This window comes from Tympanuchus pallidicinctus, unplaced genomic scaffold (genome assembly GCF_026119805.1).
Source record: "Tympanuchus pallidicinctus isolate F22 unplaced genomic scaffold, pur_lepc_1.0 scaffold28, whole genome shotgun sequence".
Lineage (NCBI taxonomy): Eukaryota > Metazoa > Chordata > Aves > Galliformes > Phasianidae > Tympanuchus > Tympanuchus pallidicinctus.
This window is the reverse complement of record NW_026294745.1, coordinates 751,492-772,254: the sequence shown is the minus strand read 5'-3', so window position 1 is coordinate 772,254 and position 20,763 is coordinate 751,492. Positions and strand designations below refer to the sequence as shown.

At 42.6% G+C, this 20,763-nt stretch overlaps 2 protein-coding genes across 4 annotated transcripts in view; one reads left to right on the top strand and one right to left on the bottom strand.

The window, feature by feature from the left end:
* DAO (D-amino acid oxidase) overlaps positions 1 to 7,981 on the top strand; it is a 16,623-nt gene extending 8,642 nt beyond the window's left edge. The window contains exon 13 of the mRNA XM_052691075.1: positions 7,957 to 7,981. Coding sequence (XP_052547035.1) covers positions 7,957 to 7,966 — 10 coding nt within the window. The 3' untranslated portion in view covers positions 7,967 to 7,981. The remainder of the gene's footprint in view (positions 1 to 7,956) is intronic.
* Positions 286 to 20,763, bottom strand: SVOP (SV2 related protein). 3 transcript variants are annotated; one of them, XM_052691072.1, is made up of 16 exons: positions 20,471 to 20,758; positions 17,565 to 17,725; positions 15,997 to 16,082; positions 15,216 to 15,314; positions 14,580 to 14,651; positions 13,942 to 14,066; positions 11,531 to 11,594; positions 10,191 to 10,316; positions 9,672 to 9,800; positions 8,386 to 8,459; positions 7,993 to 8,069; positions 6,828 to 6,935; positions 5,276 to 5,387; positions 4,608 to 4,689; positions 4,302 to 4,391; positions 286 to 3,782 (listed from the first exon to the last, which is right to left on the bottom strand). In XM_052691072.1, the coding sequence occupies exons 1-16, from the start codon at positions 20,503 to 20,505 to the stop codon at positions 3,576 to 3,578; spliced, it is 1,647 nt and encodes a 548-aa protein (XP_052547032.1). In that variant the 5' UTR covers positions 20,506 to 20,758; the 3' UTR covers positions 286 to 3,575. The 3 variants fall into 3 exon arrangements, with proteins under 3 accessions (XP_052547032.1, XP_052547033.1, XP_052547034.1); XM_052691074.1 differs by lacking the exon at positions 4,608 to 4,689 and having other exon boundaries at positions 3,661 to 3,782; positions 20,471 to 20,763; XM_052691073.1 differs by lacking the exons at positions 15,997 to 16,082; positions 17,565 to 17,725; positions 20,471 to 20,758 and adding an exon at positions 15,820 to 15,981.

The following is a 20,763-nucleotide window of genomic DNA, read 5'->3' as shown; positions in this document are numbered from 1 at the left end:
GCACGCTGAGATGGGAGCACGCTGCGATAGCGGATCATCAGCTGCGGTGGCTCAGATACAAACCTCTTTTTGTTTGTAAATCACTGGGTATCAAAACGCCATTGGAAGAGCGGAGGAATGCAGTCAGAGTTACACAGTTATGTCTTACAGTAATGAGATAAGTAAAGTTTACATGAAGAAGTAAATTAATAGAAGCCTCCCTGCCCTGAAGGCATCCAGTATCTGACCGTCATGACAAACCCCACTGAGGCTACTTACCTTTATAATAGTCCTATGGAACAGCCATTTTTACTGAAAAAACTATTTATTTGTCCAACAGAAAATATCTAGTGTGGAATTAAACGATCCAATGTTGCATCAGTAACAGAGGAACAAAAGGATTATTTTACAACAAGCTCCATATACACAAAGTTTTTCAACATTAAAACGTATCCAGCTTAGAAACTGTACATTCAAACACAGGAAAACATTCAATGTTCTTTCTGCAAGCATTTAGGAATACGAAATCATTCCATCAAAGCACACTTGGAGAATTATTTTTCCCACAACAGCTTTGCACATTAATATATTGAACAGATAGCAAAACTCTGAATCCCACAACTCTCTTTGCTCTCATTAGAATCCAAAACTATGTCACTTCATTGTTCTCAATGAACTAGCTCTATTAATTCCTTCATCAGTGAAAAATACTCAGTGTGTAAAAGGATCTTTGGAAGCTTATATACATCAGTGGTGTTGCCATATTGACCATATGACATGTGGTTATAGGCTGCAGTGTATCAAGCCAAACATCCCTTGGTTTTTCAGTGCGCTGTCTACCATGTCCTTCCTTTCTTAATAACACAGACACATTCTCAGTTGCAGAATTTGTAAAAAGTGAAAAGCAAAAACGCCCTCAATTTTTATTCTAATACAGGTTAACACTGAACTCAACAGCATCCAAAGGCTGTGTGTTACCTACAAGTCTTCACGTGGGCAATATGTTGTTTGCAGTTTACTCGATATCTCTACTTCCCTAAACCCTCTGAATGCACGTTTTGAAGGCCATTGCAATGCTGTTGAATATTGGCTCAAAAAATAACAAAGTGCCCTGTGAACATTAACACTGGAAAAGCAGAACTTTAACGAAAAGGCTTTCAATAACAAACCAAGGCAGCAGCCAGGCTGCGAGGTGGCATTCATCCAGCCATGGATTTCATTTCATATTCACCCTGACCTCTAAGGTGGGCTCACACCCAGCTGGATTCTCCTATAGGCACTCCAGTTTTGGGGTGTTCACTGCACTGTAAGCATCCAGGAGATGCTTCCATCCTCTGCTGCACCACATCCATCCCTCGTGCATCCAAGGGAAATGAGTCAGTGCATCTCTGAGGCAGCACTGAGCTACCCCAGTTGCATAGTATATTAGAGAAAGCTATCCAACTACAGCCTGATAAAAGGTGGCAAAAACAAATTACGTGCACTGGTTGTCAGCTCCATGAGAGCCCTGTCTGTTTACTGAGGGCTGACTGGAATTTGAGCTTGCTGGAGACCGAGCACACAGGATAAAGACACAGCAGAGACAAAGATCAGAGATAACCAGACCCACACCAAGCAACAGTCACTGGAACAAACAGTGCATTCCTACATTGCCCACCATATCTACAGCAGGATCCCCTGCGAGCTCAGCTGCATTTTCAGACAGCCACAAAAAGAAAAGTGCCTGCTTGCACCCACTGCTCCCAGAATCTCTCACTGCAGCCACCATCAGAAAGCAGTAAGTGAGCAGACAGACATTCTGGTGCCATGTCAAACTCCAGCTTTTCTCAGCAGAAGACACTCAAACATGGAATATCAACAAACTCTTTGGCCTTTTTGTAAATTAGTCTGAGTTCCCTCAGTTTCTTGTCCAATTCTCCTTCGACACCATAAACAAACAAACAGCCCAACATGTCTCAGAGCATTACACAGCACTACAGTGCTGCAAATCCCTAAGTGAAAGGTGAACCCAACAGTGTTCATTTGTATTGCACCCAAAAACAGACTCAGCGACCTGTTATTGCCCCACAGAAGAGGGGCTTGGTTCCCAGAATACTTAAAATACTTTATTGTGCAAAATTTGTTGCACATTTACCTATGTTTCTGTGAGACAACGGACTACACATATTAGAAAAAATGTATTGCTTTCCCACAGCCTATTGATTAGCATCTAGCCCATCTCATTCCACTGGGTCATGTGTTCTATAGTGAGGAATTCAGAAAGCAAACTGAGCCATAGATGCTCAGACAGGTCTCAGTTTCTGTTTGTATTTTCTTGCTGCATATCCACAGGCTCTGAATTCTGACTCCCTGCAAAGACAAATTTCTGACAAACGAGACAAACTTATCCTCACCTGAACTCTGTTGCATTCTCCACCAAGAGCAGGGATCATCAGCCTCCACGGACTGGTTACGTCTGAAGGAATGAAGTTCCTCTTCTCAGGAAGACTGTGGGTTAGCTCTTCCCAGGATTTTTGTTTGTGACACGATGCCAGCTGCATTCCTTTGTCACCTGCTTACCACTGCAGTCATGCAATCTGCAGCTATTGAGAAGTCCAGTCCAGCTGTCAGGAGACCAGCTTCTGTTGGGAGACACTCCAAACAGGCACCTTCCAAACTGTTCCGTGTAGCCGTTCAGACTGAGGCACCTTCACCAAACATTCTGGGTACACCACTGCAGGAACACACGTAGGCAAACTGAGCAGAAACAGACCTGAGCCCATGCAGAAAACCACAGCGTGCATCTCCACGCACAAAGAGACACCAGCACAGCTGAAGCAGTCTTCACCAAGCAACACAGTGCTCAATGTTCCTGGCAATGGTAGAAAAATCAAATTCTGCTCCAAAGCATCAAGAGTTACAGAGTGCATACACCTCTCATATGAGATCCCATCTCTGCAGCAAACACCACTCCTCACCAACTCAAACTACCTGCCTCGAGTGGGAGAAGCATTCGGGAAATAGATTCCAAGCAATCTCCCTCACAGTGCCTGTTAATTCTCAAGGAGCAGAACCTGTAAGCAAGGGAATAGTAAGCATTGGTTGGTTTGCTGTTACTGCATTGTTGTTGTTGATGATGGCTAAAAAGTGCAAGGCAGGCATCTAGTTCGTAAAACCTATTTTGTAGTGTATGGAATCCACCATATGCTATACCAAGTACACAATAAATATTAATCTTTTGTTTTTAGGCATCGAGAGTACATTATTTTAATTACAGCTTATACCGAGTGGCATTCAGTTAATTATCTGCTTGACACGGGACATTGTAAGCTGAGTAGCTGACCATGCAAGCACAACAGACTTGAGAAAAACCCTTCCTGCTAAAATTCAAACGACATCTGGATCAAATGCCTTTGAACATGGAAGTGAAGTCTTTACGTGTGTGAGCAAAGAGCAGTAGTGACACAATTTACTGAGGTTCAACCCAAAAGTTCCTGCAGTTTGACACATAACGTTGGCAGTGACAGAATGGTCTGCTTTCTATGCTTCAGAGTTGGCCTTTTTGGGCACTTATCTTGCTTATTTCATCCATTCCTTCAGCAGGATTTTATGTCTCATCACTCCTGTGACCCAGAGTTAGACCTGGTGACTCCTGGGGAATGAGATCCTCTCCCAACCATCTCCTGTCCCCATTCTCTGTGGCTGGACTCCTGTAAGCCACGACCTTTTGTTTCAATGGGCAAGAAGAAGGAAGCCACAGCAGCCAGCAGACAACATCCACTGTAAACAGCCAGTGTTAAATAGACTGAAGATTCCAACATCACCTGCAGAAAATACAAAATATTACCACCAGGAGGAATTTTAGGGCTGCACACTTTTCTTTCCTCAAAGACTACAGTCATAAGTTTTCTACTTAGCTTTTTGCAGAGCAGCAGTTCCTGACACAGCCTTCTTAGTCCTGTCCCACAGAGCCTGGCTCTCCCAGACCTCCTGCCTAGCATTCCACGCGTGCTGCAGGTTCACATTCCCTAGAACTTGAGGTCTCAAAGGAAAAGCAGCACTGCACAACCCACAGAAACCTGTAAGCCACTCACAGATCCCATCTCCTAGATGGGTGCCTTCCGAGGAGCCCCCACATCCATCCAGCAGCCTGCTCTGTAGTTATTTATCTCCCATCATAAGACCCTTGAAATAAGAGATGAGCCTGAACTCTCTTCAGGGACTGGGCAACAACTATCCTTCAACATATCACGCACAGACTGACCTTGGTGTGGCTCTTACAGAGAGGAGGCAGGTTCTCCATCACCTTCCTAGGCCATCAGTACTGAGGGAAGGGTTTTTACCTGTGCAATGAATGGCGTTATGAGGGCTCCCACTCTGGCCATTCCACTGCACGTTCCCAGGCCCAAAGCACGTGTGGCTGTTGGGTAAACCTGTGGAGAAAGCACCAGCCCATTAACTCAAGTGAGCAGCTCCCTTCCAACCTCCCTAATCAATGGAAATAGCACTGCAACGAGTTCTGCAAGACAACATTGAGATCATGAACTCACATCTGGGGTTAGGTCCACTGTGAAGAGGTCATAAAAATGACTTTCCCACCACGTTCTCACTCCCCTTAAATAGTCTCATTACAAAACCAGCCTCCTTACCTCTGGAGTGTAAACATAAGCAGCCTGAAATCCTCCTGAAATAAAAGCTCTTGCAATGAAGAGCAGCACAGTAAGAACATTTCTGTGAGAATAAAAAGGAGAGCAGTGTTTGGGATTGTTCTGTACAATCTGTTTGTTTAACTTGGAGGCACGTGCAATTAAAAAAAATGCTAATTTCATTACAACCATTTCTTTTGTTTTTTTTTAATGAACCCTTCTTATTTTTTCTGGACCCTTAACACAATAACGATGCCAAACAATCTGCATTCCCACAGTCACATCAGCTTTCTAAGGGTATTCATTCTAACTGACAGCTGTGGACTGCAGAAACAAACAGCCAGTGCCTAAGCTTGTCTAAGTAAGAAAAATATATTCCATGTTATGAATGGTGCTAACAACAAAAAACTGGCACACGCAAGAAGGAAGTCAGACTGCAGCTCGCCTGTTTAAAACACACAAACCTACATACCAACTAAATGTTTGCAGCTTTGAAAGGTTTCTCATTACACAGATCCTATGCTGTGCCCCAAAAGGTTTAAATTCAGAGAGCTCTCCTCTGCCTATTTTGCACTTCCTTGCTCTTCAGCCCCAAAAAACAAACGTTGTCTCCCACCACGATTAAGCAAGAACACAGAGTCAGCACTGGCATTTCACTGTGTTTTACTTACCTTCCAACACACAGAAACAGCAGCAGGCTGCAAAACGAGAAGACAAAAAAGGACAGGGCCATGGTTTTCTTGCGGCCTATGCGATCAATAATCCACAGTGTTACTAACACACCTGTAGAAGGAGGCAAGTTGATTGTTGGGAATTAAGCACAGGTGGAGGCTGCATCAGCTGGCTTTTCACATAGGCTATGTTATTTAGATTTGAAAATCTGCTCTCACAGTACTTTGCTGGCAGAGGAATGGAGCAGAGGTGTGGAAGAGATCGGTGCAATTACTGTTATCACATGCAAAAATACCACTCTGTGTCCCAGCCTGTGAGCTTTGCTCCACATTCACAGTAATCCATCTGCCTGCACGCTCACTGGGGGACACACAGGTGTAGCAGTGAGCAGTCAACTCTGACATCTGCTAAATACTGCTTACTGAGTGCTAAAAATGCCTGCCTTATGTCTAGAATATCTTTTGTTCAGCTTCCAACCACCGTCCCCTACTAATCTTTCTACTGCTTAGACCCAAATATTGTCTATCCATTGAGTTTTTTTACATGCTGCCATCAAATCACTTCTCACCCGCTCTATGATAATATAAATGGATCAAGCTCTTTAAGTCTCATATTTTTAAATATTCTCTCTTCTGCAGTTTTTCCAGATCCCTTTAAAAGCAGACGCACAGCAAGAGTGGAGATTATGCCAGTACCAATGTTGCCAGTGTCACATTCAGAGATATCCCAGTTTGTATTTCTTACACCCTGTCTCAGTTTGTGTCAGGACCTGACCAGTCTGTTCAGCTATAGCATCAGTCCAAGACTACGTTCTGTCTTCCATTCACTCAAGTCCTTCCCCCACTGTCCTACCTACTCTCATTAGGTAGGGGCTATGCACATTTGCCACAGACTCACAACTTTTCACCTATTGAATGGCTTCTCTTAGATTTCATGTCCCTGAAACTACAATATAGAGCGGTGCAAACATCCCCACTGCTGCCTCACTGTAGTATTTCAAACAGAGTAGTACTGAGAGATCATCTTTTACATCTGGAGAAACAATAGCTATTAAATGCTATCTGGATCCTCCTGTGAAAGACTGTTCATTGAAATTCATCTTAAATTGACTGCAAATCACGGCTGTGCTGGACGGAGTGTTATGAAGCAAGTCCTCCATTGATTCACTACATCCAGGATCCTTTTAAAATAGCCTTGGACAGTCACTTATGGATAAAAGTTCAAGTGATTCAGGCCCTTTTATTTAATCGTTACTCTTCCTCTGAATGCCTAATATGTTTCTTGGAACAAATCCATAGTAAGACAGGCCATTATGGGTTCACAAAGCAATTACTAGTGATTTGATCTGTGGGGATGTCACCACCAGTGAAGGGAGCTACAGCTACTGTGTGTACTGCATGTATCAAACAGTTCAAGCAAGGAGCCTCACTGCCTCTGGAAATACAGTGGCATTAGGCCAGAAGGAGAGCCCACTTTCTATCATACCAAAGTCCATTCCAATTACACTGAGCTACTGGCAGTGAAAAACTGGAGCTTTTTATCACCACTTACCTGGGAATTCTGACAGGGTTGTCCAGAGCAGATCAGTGTAGTCTTCCTCTGTCAGATACTCACAGGTCAGGCTGCACTTTGCTTTAATTTCTTTTCTTCTACTGGAAACTGTAGGAGAAAAGAAAAAAACAAACAAAACTAAACATATTTTAAGTAATCTGCTCTCTGCTCATCTTCCTTTACTCCTGGTAAAGGAACCATTCTTACTGCTGAAAATAAAGGAAGGGATGTGAAGCAAAGAAATGCTGCTGCACAGAAAGTGTATTCAGAGCAGAAGACACAGCTGGAACTGAACAGCTGATGGTCTTACATGTGGCAGGATGTCTTACATGTGCAACCAGAATGAAAACTTACACCTGAATATCAGCTTTACAAGCTTAGTGATTTCCCAGCCCAGGGCTTATGAAGTGAGCAGAATTAACATTCGTAACACAGGTTTCTCCCTACATAAATTGGGATTCAACCCTTCTTCTGGACTTTGAGAAAACAGAATAATTCCAAGTCCTTGTGGGAAAAAAAAACAACAAAATAGTATTTTTAAGGACTGTGCTGTTGTGCAAGCTCTGATTCCGTGTCTTTTCCCAATGCTGCCCATCCCCTTCCATCATTTTCAAACTACCAGACAGTTTTGACTAATCTCAAACATTCTGAATAAAGCCATGCCTCCCCTGGGGAATCCAACTTCTTAAGCCTCTTCTTGATGCAGTCAAAGCTCTTTTTTATACACAAAAACCTGCAACAGAAAGGGCGTTGCTTTCCCAGCATTATCTTTTTTCTCCACAGGTCTTCACATCTTAAGAACCTGGGAGCTCCACGGCAGCAGCAGTTTTCTCTATCTCAGAACCAATTAGGCCTGTCAGATCTAGCAGCTTACATTTATTCAATCGTTCTTTACTCAAGAAGAACAGACACATTTCCTAAAAGCTCTCCTTTGAAGGTTGTCTTGCTGTGTTACATTTGGGGCTCACAGACACTGCAGGACCTCTCTGCATTGTGTGGGAAACAAGGCAATGTCTGCCAATAGCGTTTAATAAAAAGGAGATGCCTTAAAATTCAGGCTGGCAACCACGGTCCTTTCCAAACTAACTGCTGAAAGTCATCAAATAAAAGATATTCCATTACTTTACAGGGATTATTGAAAAAGAAGAGATGGTCTAGTACTCACTGCTGCAGACATCTCCTGCTTGGAAGAACTCTGTAGTTAATAAAACTAACCCATAGTATGAAAAAGCATTGGAAAACCTGCAGGGACGAAAAGAAGAGAGGAAATCTCAGCTGACCACACCTATGATAAACAACAGGAGCCACAACCAAACCCACTGTGTGAGGACTTCCACCAAGTGCAACCTCAAAGCCATTTCCTATCAGCAGTTAGAAAAGGAAGGGGCAATTAGATCAAGAATGCTAGTGACTGAATGGTTTAATAAATTACAAATCAATGCAGTTTGGGCTTTTTTTCATGAGGAGGACGTTGCTGTATTTTAGTGATACTGTTAATCACCTCAGTTAAAATCCATTAGAATAGTGCTGGCGCTGAACCATTTATATGTTCTCTTACCATATAAACCAGAGTAACAACGTGGTCCATCTAAAATGAGGTGTAAAAAGGTCCCTCATTTTTCCTCGGTCTTCCTGTTGAAAACAAATGTAAGTCAGAGAATCAGGGTGCTCACAAGTCCCAGACTGAAGGATGTACAGTGGTAAGGGATAACAATATACAGTATGATGTACTTGGACAAGTTCAGTTTGAATTTGGGACTCTTCAGGTTGGAGGAGCCACAACAAAGTAAAGAATTCCTCTGCCAAGTGGAGCAGGAGCACAGCATTCTCAGAACAGTTCACACACATGGCGCAGTGCTGCTTCATGAGGAAGGTGAGAATCTGAGTAAGGAGGGGCTGCAAAGTGGAATAGCAGAACTTTGCCAACGCACAGCTAGCACAGGGTTCATGAGGCCTTCAGTCAGCTCTGCTGAATTAGCACAGTTCATTGAGACCCAGGGCAAGGTGCCAAGGAACTACAAGCAGCCTACCAGCAAGCAGACCTCTTTTCAACAGAGTGTTTCTAAAACAGAGTGGCAGACACAGCTCATAAACCTGTGGTTAAGGAAAAGTGCTTTCCCACCCCACCCTAAAAACAGAATCTTCCAAAACTTGCAGAGCATTCCTGCACAGCCCATCATCATTGCCCTGACTGAACCAAGTATTGGTGAAAGGCGCAAGAGCTCCAGTCCTCACCCATCTAGGCTGCAGAAAGTTGAGCTTGTATCTCCAATTATAAAGACCATTTCTAAAAATCTCCTGCTTAATTCTACAATTTTGCTGCTGTTCGAACCTGCAGGTTTGCCTCTGCTGTTCCTGCTCACTTTGTAACATTTTTTATCTGTGAAAGTCTGCTCTGTGTTCTGTAAACGCAGAGCCAATTTATATGTTGACAGGGGTGCTGAAAAGTTGGCCATGTAACACTAAAGTGAAAAGAAATCCAGTGTAATTCATGCAGTAGCACACAGTTCAGAAGTAACAACCTGAATTGCTCCATGCAATAGGACTGAATTGGAGCTTGTAGCATTCCAGCTCCACAAGACCAGGATTAAATTCAAGAGATACACCTAGAGAGTCTGATTCCACCTCATCCCATGAGTTCAGATCCTGGGAGGTGTGATATTCTTCAAAAATAGGGTCTTTCTCACTGTGGTTTGGGCATATATGGTCATCTCTCATTTTTGGTTAGTGGTTGAGACATTAAAATTAAAGTTAACATGGATTATTTGCTTACATAAATCCCTATGCCTACAGTACAGTTTCACTGTTATCCTGAGTGATTAATGTGTAGTTACCCATACATACCTGCCTGGAAATAATTAATTTTCCTAGAGGCATCGGAGCTCCGTTTTCTGTTGCTATCCGCTTTAAAGTAGCAATTGCTTTTTCTTGATTTCCAGATAATACATCATACCTTGCACTTTCTGGCAGCCACTAAGGGAGCAAAGCAGATCATATGCACAGCGATGTCAAAAACACAGCAACCAACAAACTGCAGACTTTATTGGTGAGCTTACAGTGGGAAATCTAACATAAGACATGACCACAGAACCAGTCTTTAACAAATCAGAAAATCCCCTTTGTGTCAAATGTCAAGTTCCTCTCTAGGCTTTGAGAAACTGCCAAACAGCTTTTTTTTGCCATAAAGCCAGAACTCCAGAACCCTGTTGTCTCTTTTCCATTCTCAAGAAATATTGAGCATTTTTGCAGGATCTTGACATTATCCTTTCTCAGTGGGGAAGGCAAAGCATCCCAAGCAGACAACAAGATGCTTTAGGCATTCCAGAATTTGCATTTTTAAACACATTTTAAGAGAATACCTACAAAACATAGGACAGCGAAGAGCAAAAGTGGGAGGGCAGAAAGAATGAGAAGCCACCGCCAACCAAGAGTGGGCATCACCAGCACTGCTAGGAGCACTTCAAACACAGTTCCAATGGCCCAAAAGACCTGCCAAAGGGAAAAGAAACAGTCACAGATGAGAATGCTATTAAGCATTCTTTGAAACATTCAGAAATGTGCTCTCCAGGGACAGCTGAGAGAGAAATGCCAGAGACATTTCAAATATACACCACTGCATGCAAACAGAAATCCAGAGATGTACTGGGGATCTGTGTACATGTTGCAGAAGCTCAGCTCTGAAAAGCTAATGTCAGCTTTCTTGTGACACTCCTGTTTAACCAGAGGCAGCTTCTTATAAGGAACAGACTCATCACATTCTGCTTCTGAAGCAAAATGACTACTACCATCTATGTATGGGTATTGTACCCACCTAACACTGCCACATTTACTGTATTTGTCTTCCTTTGCAAAACCAATCTAGCAAAGCCACACAGAGTTTGTCCTATAAGTGAAAGAAGGAATTGATACCTTCCTAGCAAATAATGGAGCTGGCAACCTGTTGCATGTCCTAGCAATGCAGGATTATTCTCCTCTGGATTATGAACCGTAAAAGGATAATCTTCTTTTTCTTGACAGCTCACTCTTTAATGCTCAGAATATATTTCTTACCCACTATTGCTCTGAGGTAGCCAATCTGTGGCAGAACAAAAATGACACAGAAGGCAGAGATTCACCTGCTGAATTCTATTTGCAAAAACTTAAGCAACTGGAAGTAGGACTAGCCAGCAGTTATCTTAGGAAACTGTTTGAGTAACTGAGAAGCTGTTTCATTGTAGTGAGGTTTGCCACGAGGATGCTCCTTCCAAAAGGACCACGTCAGACAAGTAACAGCACTGCTCTCTGCTTAACTGTCTTCTACTGGCACACTTCAATTCAAGGGCTGCAAATTTTGCTTTTAAAGTATTTATAAGGCAAAATTCCTCTCTGTGTGACTTTGATACATTTGGATTGAATCTGGAAAGCTGAATTTAGCCTTGCCCTTACTGTACAGTCACCTCTTCGTTATCCATTACTGAGCTGTACATCAATTTCACTGCAGCATTAGGTCACCAGAGGGATCTCTGCATGCTGCCTTCAGAAATGCTGCATACTTGGCACTGTTCTGGGACCACTGGCCTCAATGCTGGAGAACTCCACGCTAACTTAACTGTCCAGACCTGACTGCTGCCATGTCTGACATTATTAATCAATAGAGCTGAATGGTTGCAACCAACAGCAGAATTTGTCCCCTGTGGACCAGCACACATAGCTACACTGCTCACCTCTATTAATAAAATGCATTTTGCTCTGGCTTTCATTGGAAGGAATTCGGCATATAAGGTTACCCTGTAAGAGTGAACATTGAGAAAAACATCATGTTAGCACACTGAGAGATGTCAGACACTGTGCTTGCCTTCTATTAACATTGCCAAAACCACAGGAGTAACAAAAACCCTTCCTAGTCTTCAGAGGCAGGGAGGTGTGCACACTGGTTCAGACTGCTGAACAACAAACACTCTATTTTAGTTCATCACTGCAAGAGAAGGCAGAATTTGCTCTGCTCACGTGGCTTATAGTTGTTAGCTACATGTAACAGTTCTTGCTGCACAGGTTGCTTAACACTGCTTTGATCTGGGACAGGCATGATGTCTGCATTTTCAGCACGGTCTATCAGCAGTCCATGCAAACTCTTGCTAGTTAAGTTCTTACACCTGGCTCAGAGAACATCACACTGGCCTACTCTGCCAGGTTTCAACTTTCTAAGACATAATTATTTTCAAGATCTGATTGTGCTATTGGCATAAAATAATTCCCATTCTTTTACAACGAGGAATCAGAAAGAAATTGTCTAACTTTGCAGAATTGCCATTCCATGATTGTGCCAACAGTATGGCTTCTGTGTGGACAGAAGGCAGAACCAAAGGGGCAGCAGACAGCCAAGGCTCTCTAGTCTTCAGTCTGCTAAGACTCTTGGCTCCTACTCTCTTTGGATTCCACTGGCTCATCCTCATCTTTGAAAGAATATCTTTGAAAGACTGGATGTTGCAATATGAGTGAACAATCATACTTATGGTGACATACTGTCTCACAGGAGATTCCAAGAGGCCTTGGGTGCAGGTCCAACATACGCAGAGGGAAAGGGACATCTGCTATAGTTAGTTGATTTATTACTGCTGGGTGTATTCCTTTTAGCAGCACGTTTCATACAAACCTTTCTCCCATACCATCTATAGAATACAACAATATAATTATAAAGATGCCAGTTTTATTTCCCTGAAATACAGCTACTCGTAGTGTCTACTTAATACTAGGAAGGAGCTATTTCTCATGCCAGATATATATTAATTCTTTTTATCAAAGGTATTGCTGTTATAGTTGGAGCAAGAAGCAGACTCAGGAGCAGTGGAATCCCCTCTGAGCTCTGTAACCAGCTCCTCTTTGTCCCTCATTAAGTCATGCAGCCCTTATGCTTTATCCACCTCTCTGCAAAGTGGTATTAGCTGAGCTGTAACTGTTCCACTGGGGCTCTGTGGAACACCATTAATATGAGTTTGCAGTATGAGGCATTATTAATTCTGATGCTTCATCTTTGTTGTTCTCCTGCCTCATTCCAGTTGTGCTCAGTTGGAACTGCATGGCAGAAAATGCCTCACTGCTGCTCAATACACAGCAGGATAAGAACTTTCAATTTTACATGCATGTTATCCTTGTGTGCAGCTTCTAACAGGGAGCAGATGAGCAGTAAGAGAAAATTAATAAAACTGTGAAGCTCCATCTCAGCTCTGAATCTTTTATCTGGGAACGGTAATAGAAAAGACAGGATATTGACTTGCCTTGTCAAGAAGTCTATGAGCCATCAATCAAAGTTAGGCTCTGATTACTCTGAAATAGCACCTCCACGGGGCAAAATAGCAATTATTAATAAGGATGAAAGACTACATGGAGAAAGACTAGCTATACTCATCTCTTTCCATTTAAAATTAAAAGCCAAGAACAGATTTATTTATTAAAATGGAAAATTTAGAGATCCTCCTCTTCAGAATGGAATGATACAGTCCTAGAGAAATATCCTGACACTACCTTCGTACCAGAAAGTGTCTGAGCCACAAAGACATCTGAGCTGCTCCAGGTTTGGGCTACGTGACTTTGGAACTGCAGGTCAGGTTCTGACGTAAAAGTTGAGGCTCTGATTGAACAATATGTCAGAGCTTTACAAAGCAGCAGCAGTCGAGGCTTCACTCCACCTCTAACTGCTAGTGTTTAGATCATCATCTATCTTGCAACAAGTCCATGTCATCCCTTACTGACCACTCCCAGCACAATTTGTTAATGCAGTGTTTGAGCACGGCTACAGAATGCTGTCTATTGCATTTAATCCACTGCTAGCTGGGCTGTTTTGGGCCTCTCCTTTTCACCTGAGGGAATGAGAGGAACTTAATAGGACTCAAGGCATACAACATATTATATTTAAGAACCTAGCTTTTTCACACAGAGGTCACTGTAGGCTGATAGATCACCTTAATGATCTATTAGATATCTTCAAAGGCTTATCAGAATTTAATAGATTAGTTCCAAAAAACTAAAAGGAAAGTGGGCTTGGGATAACTAAACTGAGGGAAGTCTTCAATTTGACATAAGCATTAAAAAAAAAGTAACACGAAGATAGAAAAGAGACTTGTGAATATTTACTTACGACTGAGGCACTCCTCCAATCCCAAAGCCCACCAGGCCCCTCAGCACCAAGATCCAGCTGTATATCGGTGCAAAACCGCTCAGGATCCCATAATATAGAGTCCATAACACACTGATCTTCAGGCCCTGCATTTAACAAACAAGCAAGGGAAAAATAAAATCTCTGCTGTAACACAACATGAACAACATGTAAACTAGAGCTTCACAGCCAGAAAGTTCAAGTGCTACTTCTCTAAGTCCAACAGCTGAAGGTTTCCTAAAGGCAAGTCTAAGGTGGCACGGGTGGTACCAGGACACTACCACCACCAGCAGGTGATGAGTTGATGAACCCGTTCACAAAGTGAGCAGAGAATTCCTCTATCTGTACAAGGATTTGCTGCACTGCACCCAGAATTTCCCACAGGCTTTCACAACAACAAAACGCTTCACGCCACCCAGCTCTTATTTTTCTCACTTCTTATTTTCTGCTTTAGTCTCCCAGACTTCTCTCCTTTTATTTCATGGGAGGTCGCTTCTGGCTCTCCTTAATTCTGTTTAACTCTACATACATACGAGCTGTGACACCTGTAAACATCACTCACTAAAATATGCACACTGCTGCAGTACTTCCACATGTTCCAGTAGGAGCTGAGCACTTACTGTTTTTCTCCCATACTGATCTGAAATGTTTCCCCAGAGGGTGGAGCTGGACATCATTCCCACAAACACTACCTAGGAAACACCAGAAAAAAAGTCTCCTCCTTAACAACAAGACAAGTGACAATTGCCATTCGACAGCAAAGAAAACACAATTTCAAATGAAACTTGAAAACTTCAGCACTAACAGCAGACCAAAATTTTCACGTGTTCTGGGTTCCTCTGCAGTAAAGACTATTAAAGGCAATTATTCATACAGTGAGATTATTCAAAATGCACTCCAGCCATACTTTACATCTATTGAGATGATAGGGAGTTTGTGGTCCAGGAATTGGGGTGAATTTCAGCAGACTGAATCTCTGCAAGGCTACTTGTCTTCAGAGAAGAATGAAATCTTGCCCATTTAAAATAATGGCAATTATTCTGAGTCAATTCATATATTTTCCTGGAAATTACATGAAACAATGAAGTTAAAGCTTGCAAATTTTCCTCATTTCTCACTGAGTTTCCCTTCTTCAAGCTTTGGCTTTTAAGAAAGGCCATGAACAGATTTAACTGTGGAATATAAAGCATAATGTCTGAATAACAGTGAGTGGAAAAACCTTACAGAACACAGGAGCTGTCAGTTATTTTTCCTACCGATGTGAGCAATGCAACCTGCCAGCTTGGTAATCGCCACTCACAATGAAGCTGAGGAGCTAGGATACTTAAAATCATCATTTCCATAGCATCTGCCATCTAGAAAGGTGAGAAAGAAACAAAAATAAAGAACTGCCTGTAAATTAGATTGATGTAACAGTCATTAATCCTCCTTCTTGAAGCTAACTTTGCTTCTTCTCTTGACATTTCTCCTCTGTAAGTGAAACAAAACACTTGTGCTTGCAAGGTACAGGGGGTGTCCACAGTAAATAAGGGCTCCAGACATCATTACCCAAAAATTGACCACTGTGGATGTAACATACAGTGCTTCAGAAATAGCAGAAAAGTGAAAGCAAAGTCTGTCTTCCTGTTCTTGATATCAAAGTTTAAAACTAGAAGCACTGAATTGGTGTTCATCTGAAACAGACATTACAATAATATTGAGTAATACAGCAAAGAGAGAATGTAGCTGATGGGATAAATGTGGTGAAATCACCGAATGAAAACTGAGATCTGTAGGAATAGGATTGTACCCTTTCCATCTGAAATAAGTATTTTAAGTAGAGAATTTCAGCAAGAGAGAAATCAATCAGTTATTCTTTACCTCCACACAACAAGTTTGAGTCCAGCTGTCACTCTAGAATTTCAGGCAAAATTCTTCCTCCATTGCATATTTATCTCTTTAGAGACTTTTTGTCTACAGAGAATGGCTACAGAATTTGAAACCACTGGGATTCTGTAACGGGTGACCATGCAATTCATCTTGCTAACAATTACTTGCCCATGCTAATCCTGTAATAACAGAGAGCTTCCACTGGAACTTCCCAAATCCAATGGCTTCCACCGCATCTTCCACCATGAAAGTATCTAGAAAGAGAACAATCTGAGTGCAGAAACGTGCTCCTTTCCTCGTGACATGCATCCCTTGATGCAGCCTTGTCTGCCAGTGTAACTATGCATTAACTGGGTAATCTGCTTAGATTTACAACAACGACCACTTTGCTTTTATACAACTCCTCCCCAAGAACATCTCCATGTTTTTCAGAAATTGTCTTAGAGCCAAAACAATTCTAAATATTTATAAAATATTTTCTTGACAAAGAAATAAATCAGAGTCACACCAATGACTTCAGTGCATTCTCAGCCTGCTACTCCTTGGAGACCCCACCAGCCACTGACTTACAATTTCCTTTGGTGAGAGGTACATATAACAGCACAAAGCAAAACTATACAGGGGCTGGAAAATGCAGAAGGATATTTTATTGAACTGAAAGTCAAACTGTAATTATTTGAATGAAGAACTTGTCCAGGACATCTATATCTTAATACAGTTCTGTTACAAATGCTAAGGGTTCTGTTTCATTACCTCGTTATTTTGTGCCATCTGAACAAGCAATGATATCTCAAATTCCTTTGCTCGAACAGAAAATGAGAAGTACAACCAAAATATCTTTTGATCTTCCATTTGTTTAAAACAGTTCAAGTCTCAAGGCTTTAACACTTCCAGCTCTTAATGAAGTACATTTGCCACAGAAAAGCTTTATCTAACTGAGAGTTGGACATTCTCACAGAATAGAAGACCAAAAAGAAATCAAAACCAAACCAAAATGGAAGCAAACAAAAACTAAGTGATAAAACAGAAATGTCGTGGGACCCCAATCTGTGACTGCAGCACTGAAGCTCAGCATGCTGGCATGTTGCATCGCTTCCACTTCTTTGGGTGACATGCCAACTGAACCTGTCTGCAGATTTGCCTTGATGCAGTAAGTCTTTCAAGAAACTCATCCACTTCACGCCATTCCGGCTCCTCCTGCATCAATATCTTAATAAATGAGTCCCTGGGAAAACAGCTGTACTACAGAACTTCAGTATGTTTTGTGCTAAGACACGATTAGCACTTCTCACATCTTCCTTCAGGACAGCCTGCTCCTTTCTCTCAGGCAGAAAGCAGAGGCTGGGATATGAATGCATTCTGTGTCCCTCTTGTCCTCTAGGTGAGTGGCAGACAGGAGCACTGCAGAGGCTTCGTGCTCAGCCCTAAAGGAGAGCCAGGTGTAACTGTTCCAGTAAACGTGGTGATGATTTAGGAGTACTGATCAGTTGTGAAACTTAGCCAAACTGCCTACTTGAAATAGGCGCTGAAAACTGGATCCCCCCATCAAATGAAACACACAAAGAAATCCTCAGGGGACAATGTAACTAAATCCCCATGTTCAGGTGTGTTGCCTATGTTGCTGTTTTCTTTTTTGATCTGGGGATCTCTAACTTCTCTAAACCCAATGCACTTATCCTGGCTGAAATGAAGAGGCCACAGCTTTTTCCTTGCAGGGAAACAAGAAACCTGCTCACCATCAGTTGGGTTGGCAAATTCTTTTGGCACTGCAGCTCCATCCTCCAGCTCGATAGCCTCTAGCTCTGTCCGAACGCCCTCAATCTGAATTTCATGCTCTCCTGAAATGGCATCCTCCTCTGACCTTGAACTTTCTCCAGTGCGGCGAAACTTGACTACCCTAAGAAAAGAGAAATGAGGATTAATGCTTTGGTGGATGTCTTGTGGATTGCTGTGCTCAGTTAGTCTTGAGAAGCTATCTGGTCAAAGAGGCGATGGGCTGATCTCTGCAGTGAGGGAGAGCACAGGACATGAAAAGAGAACTCTGCTCAACTGATCCAACTTTCATGACTTACTTAACAGCGACTTTTTGCAAGGCTTCACATAACAAGGAGGAGGTCCACCTGCCATCATTGAACTTTCATGTGATGAAAAAATGATTTTAGGACAGGTCTAACATAGTTAGTGTAACACATCCCTCAGTCCTCCTTCAGTCTACCCCAACATCAGTGGAACTTTTCACCTTGGTAACTGACAATTTCTTGGACTTCAGTGAAGCTTTTTGTTGTTGTTGTTGGAAATAGATTAAATTATTCTTGCTGCTACCTTTGACTTCTGGTACTTTAACATTTTAATTCTATGATAAAGATGAGCAGAAAGTCCCTTGAACTTCAGCTAAATCTGCTTTAAAGGTTGCCAAAACCAAGCTAGCAGCATCCTTGCCAGATGCAGCTGCAGCAAACTGACATGCATGCATGACATTTCTAAAGGTGACCTGAAAGACTTTATGTATTTGGCAATCTTATTTTCTCTTACAAGTGCTGATGGTGCAATCCATATGAACGTAAGGGCAAAATGACAGGCAATCTACACAACTGCTGCAAATGGCTTCTGGTCCAATAAGAGGATGGAAGAATTAAAACCTCGGTCTCCCATGGGTTGTCTACAACTGAAGGAGTCCTGGCTGCAACGAACCACCCAGTCTTTCTCTATGGTAGAACCATAAAGCAGAGGGATCCAAAACACTTTCCAGTTTCACAGTCCTGGCACATAATATAGCTGGGGAATTGCACGCACTCACTGATGATATTCTGGCAGCAATCTGGAGAGAGAGAGGTACAGTCCTCGTTTGGTGAGGCTGTCACACACAAGCAGTTGGCTGTGAGATGTTTTGGGACTGCTTCTCATGTTCATAGAAACAGGACGACTTGGGAGACGCATGGGGTAAATGGTTATGGGAATACTGGGATTAAAAATGTCCCTGAAGATATAATCCTCATACAGTCTACAACATGACAAGTCTTAGCACTCACTGATGTTGCACGCCTGTGAGATGATTTATTTATTTTTATTACAAAGGGCAATTAATAGGAGAATGCCATTCATGTTGTACTTGCAAAAGCTCTGCAAGCAACTGGTTTAACTATACAGAAAATAAACTAGATTTGCAATTTCTTGTCATTAAAAAAAGGACTATTACCATAATTTCAGTAAAGCCTGAATCAAAACTCATTGAAGGATTTTGGGAGCTACAAAAAGCCTCTGCTCCAAGGGTTATGACTGAATATCATTCATACCAACTATACTTGTAATAGACCATGCTTCAGTAAGCTACAAGCCACGTTTTTTATACTAAGAAAAACCTTTCCAATGTAAAACACCACAAAACCCATGTATTACTTCTGTTTCATACTGTATAGCTCAAGTAGGCTTTTGGAACTGAGCATTTTGGGGAGTTCCAGGTGCTACACAAAGGCACACTGATTGATCTGAAAATCATAAACTCTCCAGTGGCAATCCAAGTACAGAGCTCACATTCCTCATCGCAAAGAATCAAAGAAAACGCTTTTCATTTGGGAACACACAAAGCAAATTGACACAAATGAAGAACAACACGCAGTGCCACTGGCCATCCCACACTCTCAGAGAGCTGCATTTGTTTGCAAGATCCCACAGTACTGAATAAGTCTAATTATACCTGCATTGAAAAGTACTTCAGGACATTTATGCCCTCTGTGCTTAGTTTTCTAAAACAAAGAGACTGGGGAAAATGGCCTAATGTAAATGATGGGTCATTATTTTTACTTTTAAGGTGATTACAGCTGAGCTGAGCACTTGAAAATACCTGGAGCTCACGTCCACCTCCTCAGCTTATTAGAAATGTTATTGGACAGGTTGCTCTGTCATTGAGATGAGCTCATTAATACTGAAAATCAACTTTAAGCATTTATTCCCCGCCTTGCAGAGTGAATGATTTCCAAACAGGAATATATTTCAAACCACGTGATAATGGAGCAACTGGGAGAAACGCATTTATTTGCAAAGACAACATTTTGCAGCCGTGAACAGGAAAGGAAACCTTGCCGTTAAAATCCTTCTCTCACCTTTTTGCACAGATCCAACAACCACATCCCAACAGTTTGTTATGAACAGCAGCGTTCTCCCTGTGCAGCACTGTGTGCTTTACTGCAACATGCAGTTAGCAAATATTAACGACACTCAATGCAAACACACCTTGGCAAAAAGAGGCTGTGATCTGCCATCGGCTCAAAGCAGGAAGCTGAGGAAGATGCCTTCCTTAGCCCAACGTTATTTACAGATGCAATGCACCTTGCAAATGCAATAGTAGCATTTCCTCTCAGAACATTTTTTGGCACTTCCGCGGTTTTGTTCCAGCCCTCCTTATTTCCACCACCACCAGGTTCATGCAAAAACATAAACGCATCGGATTTATGTAACAGCCGAATCCCTGCATGCCCCCAGGATGCTGAAGCCAGGCAGCTGCACAAGGAAAATGGCCTGCTTCCCGGGGCCTGAGACACTTCCTAAAAGCAATTCTCTTAAAAATCGCCAGGATGTACAATATCCCCGCAGCCCGTTTAGAAGAAACCCTGCGCATCCTCGCTCCCCTACCGTTGCTACTTACGGCAGCTGTCTCAGCTGGAATAAATCATCCTCCATTGCCAGGCTGCGTCTGGAGGAGCTGCTCTCATCGCTCTCGCATGGCGGGGATGGATGAAGCTGTAGCAAAGCGGGCACGGGCGGACGGAGGGCTCTGGTGGTCGCAGGCACCGGGACGGTGCGGCACCGCACGGCACAGCGCGGCGCGGCTGGGCTCAGCACGGCTCAGCACGGCACGCCGGGGAGGGCTGAGTGGCTCCCTCCCCTTGCCGTGCTTGCTGCGGGATGTGCTGCCAGCCTGCACCGGCTTTCCCGGCA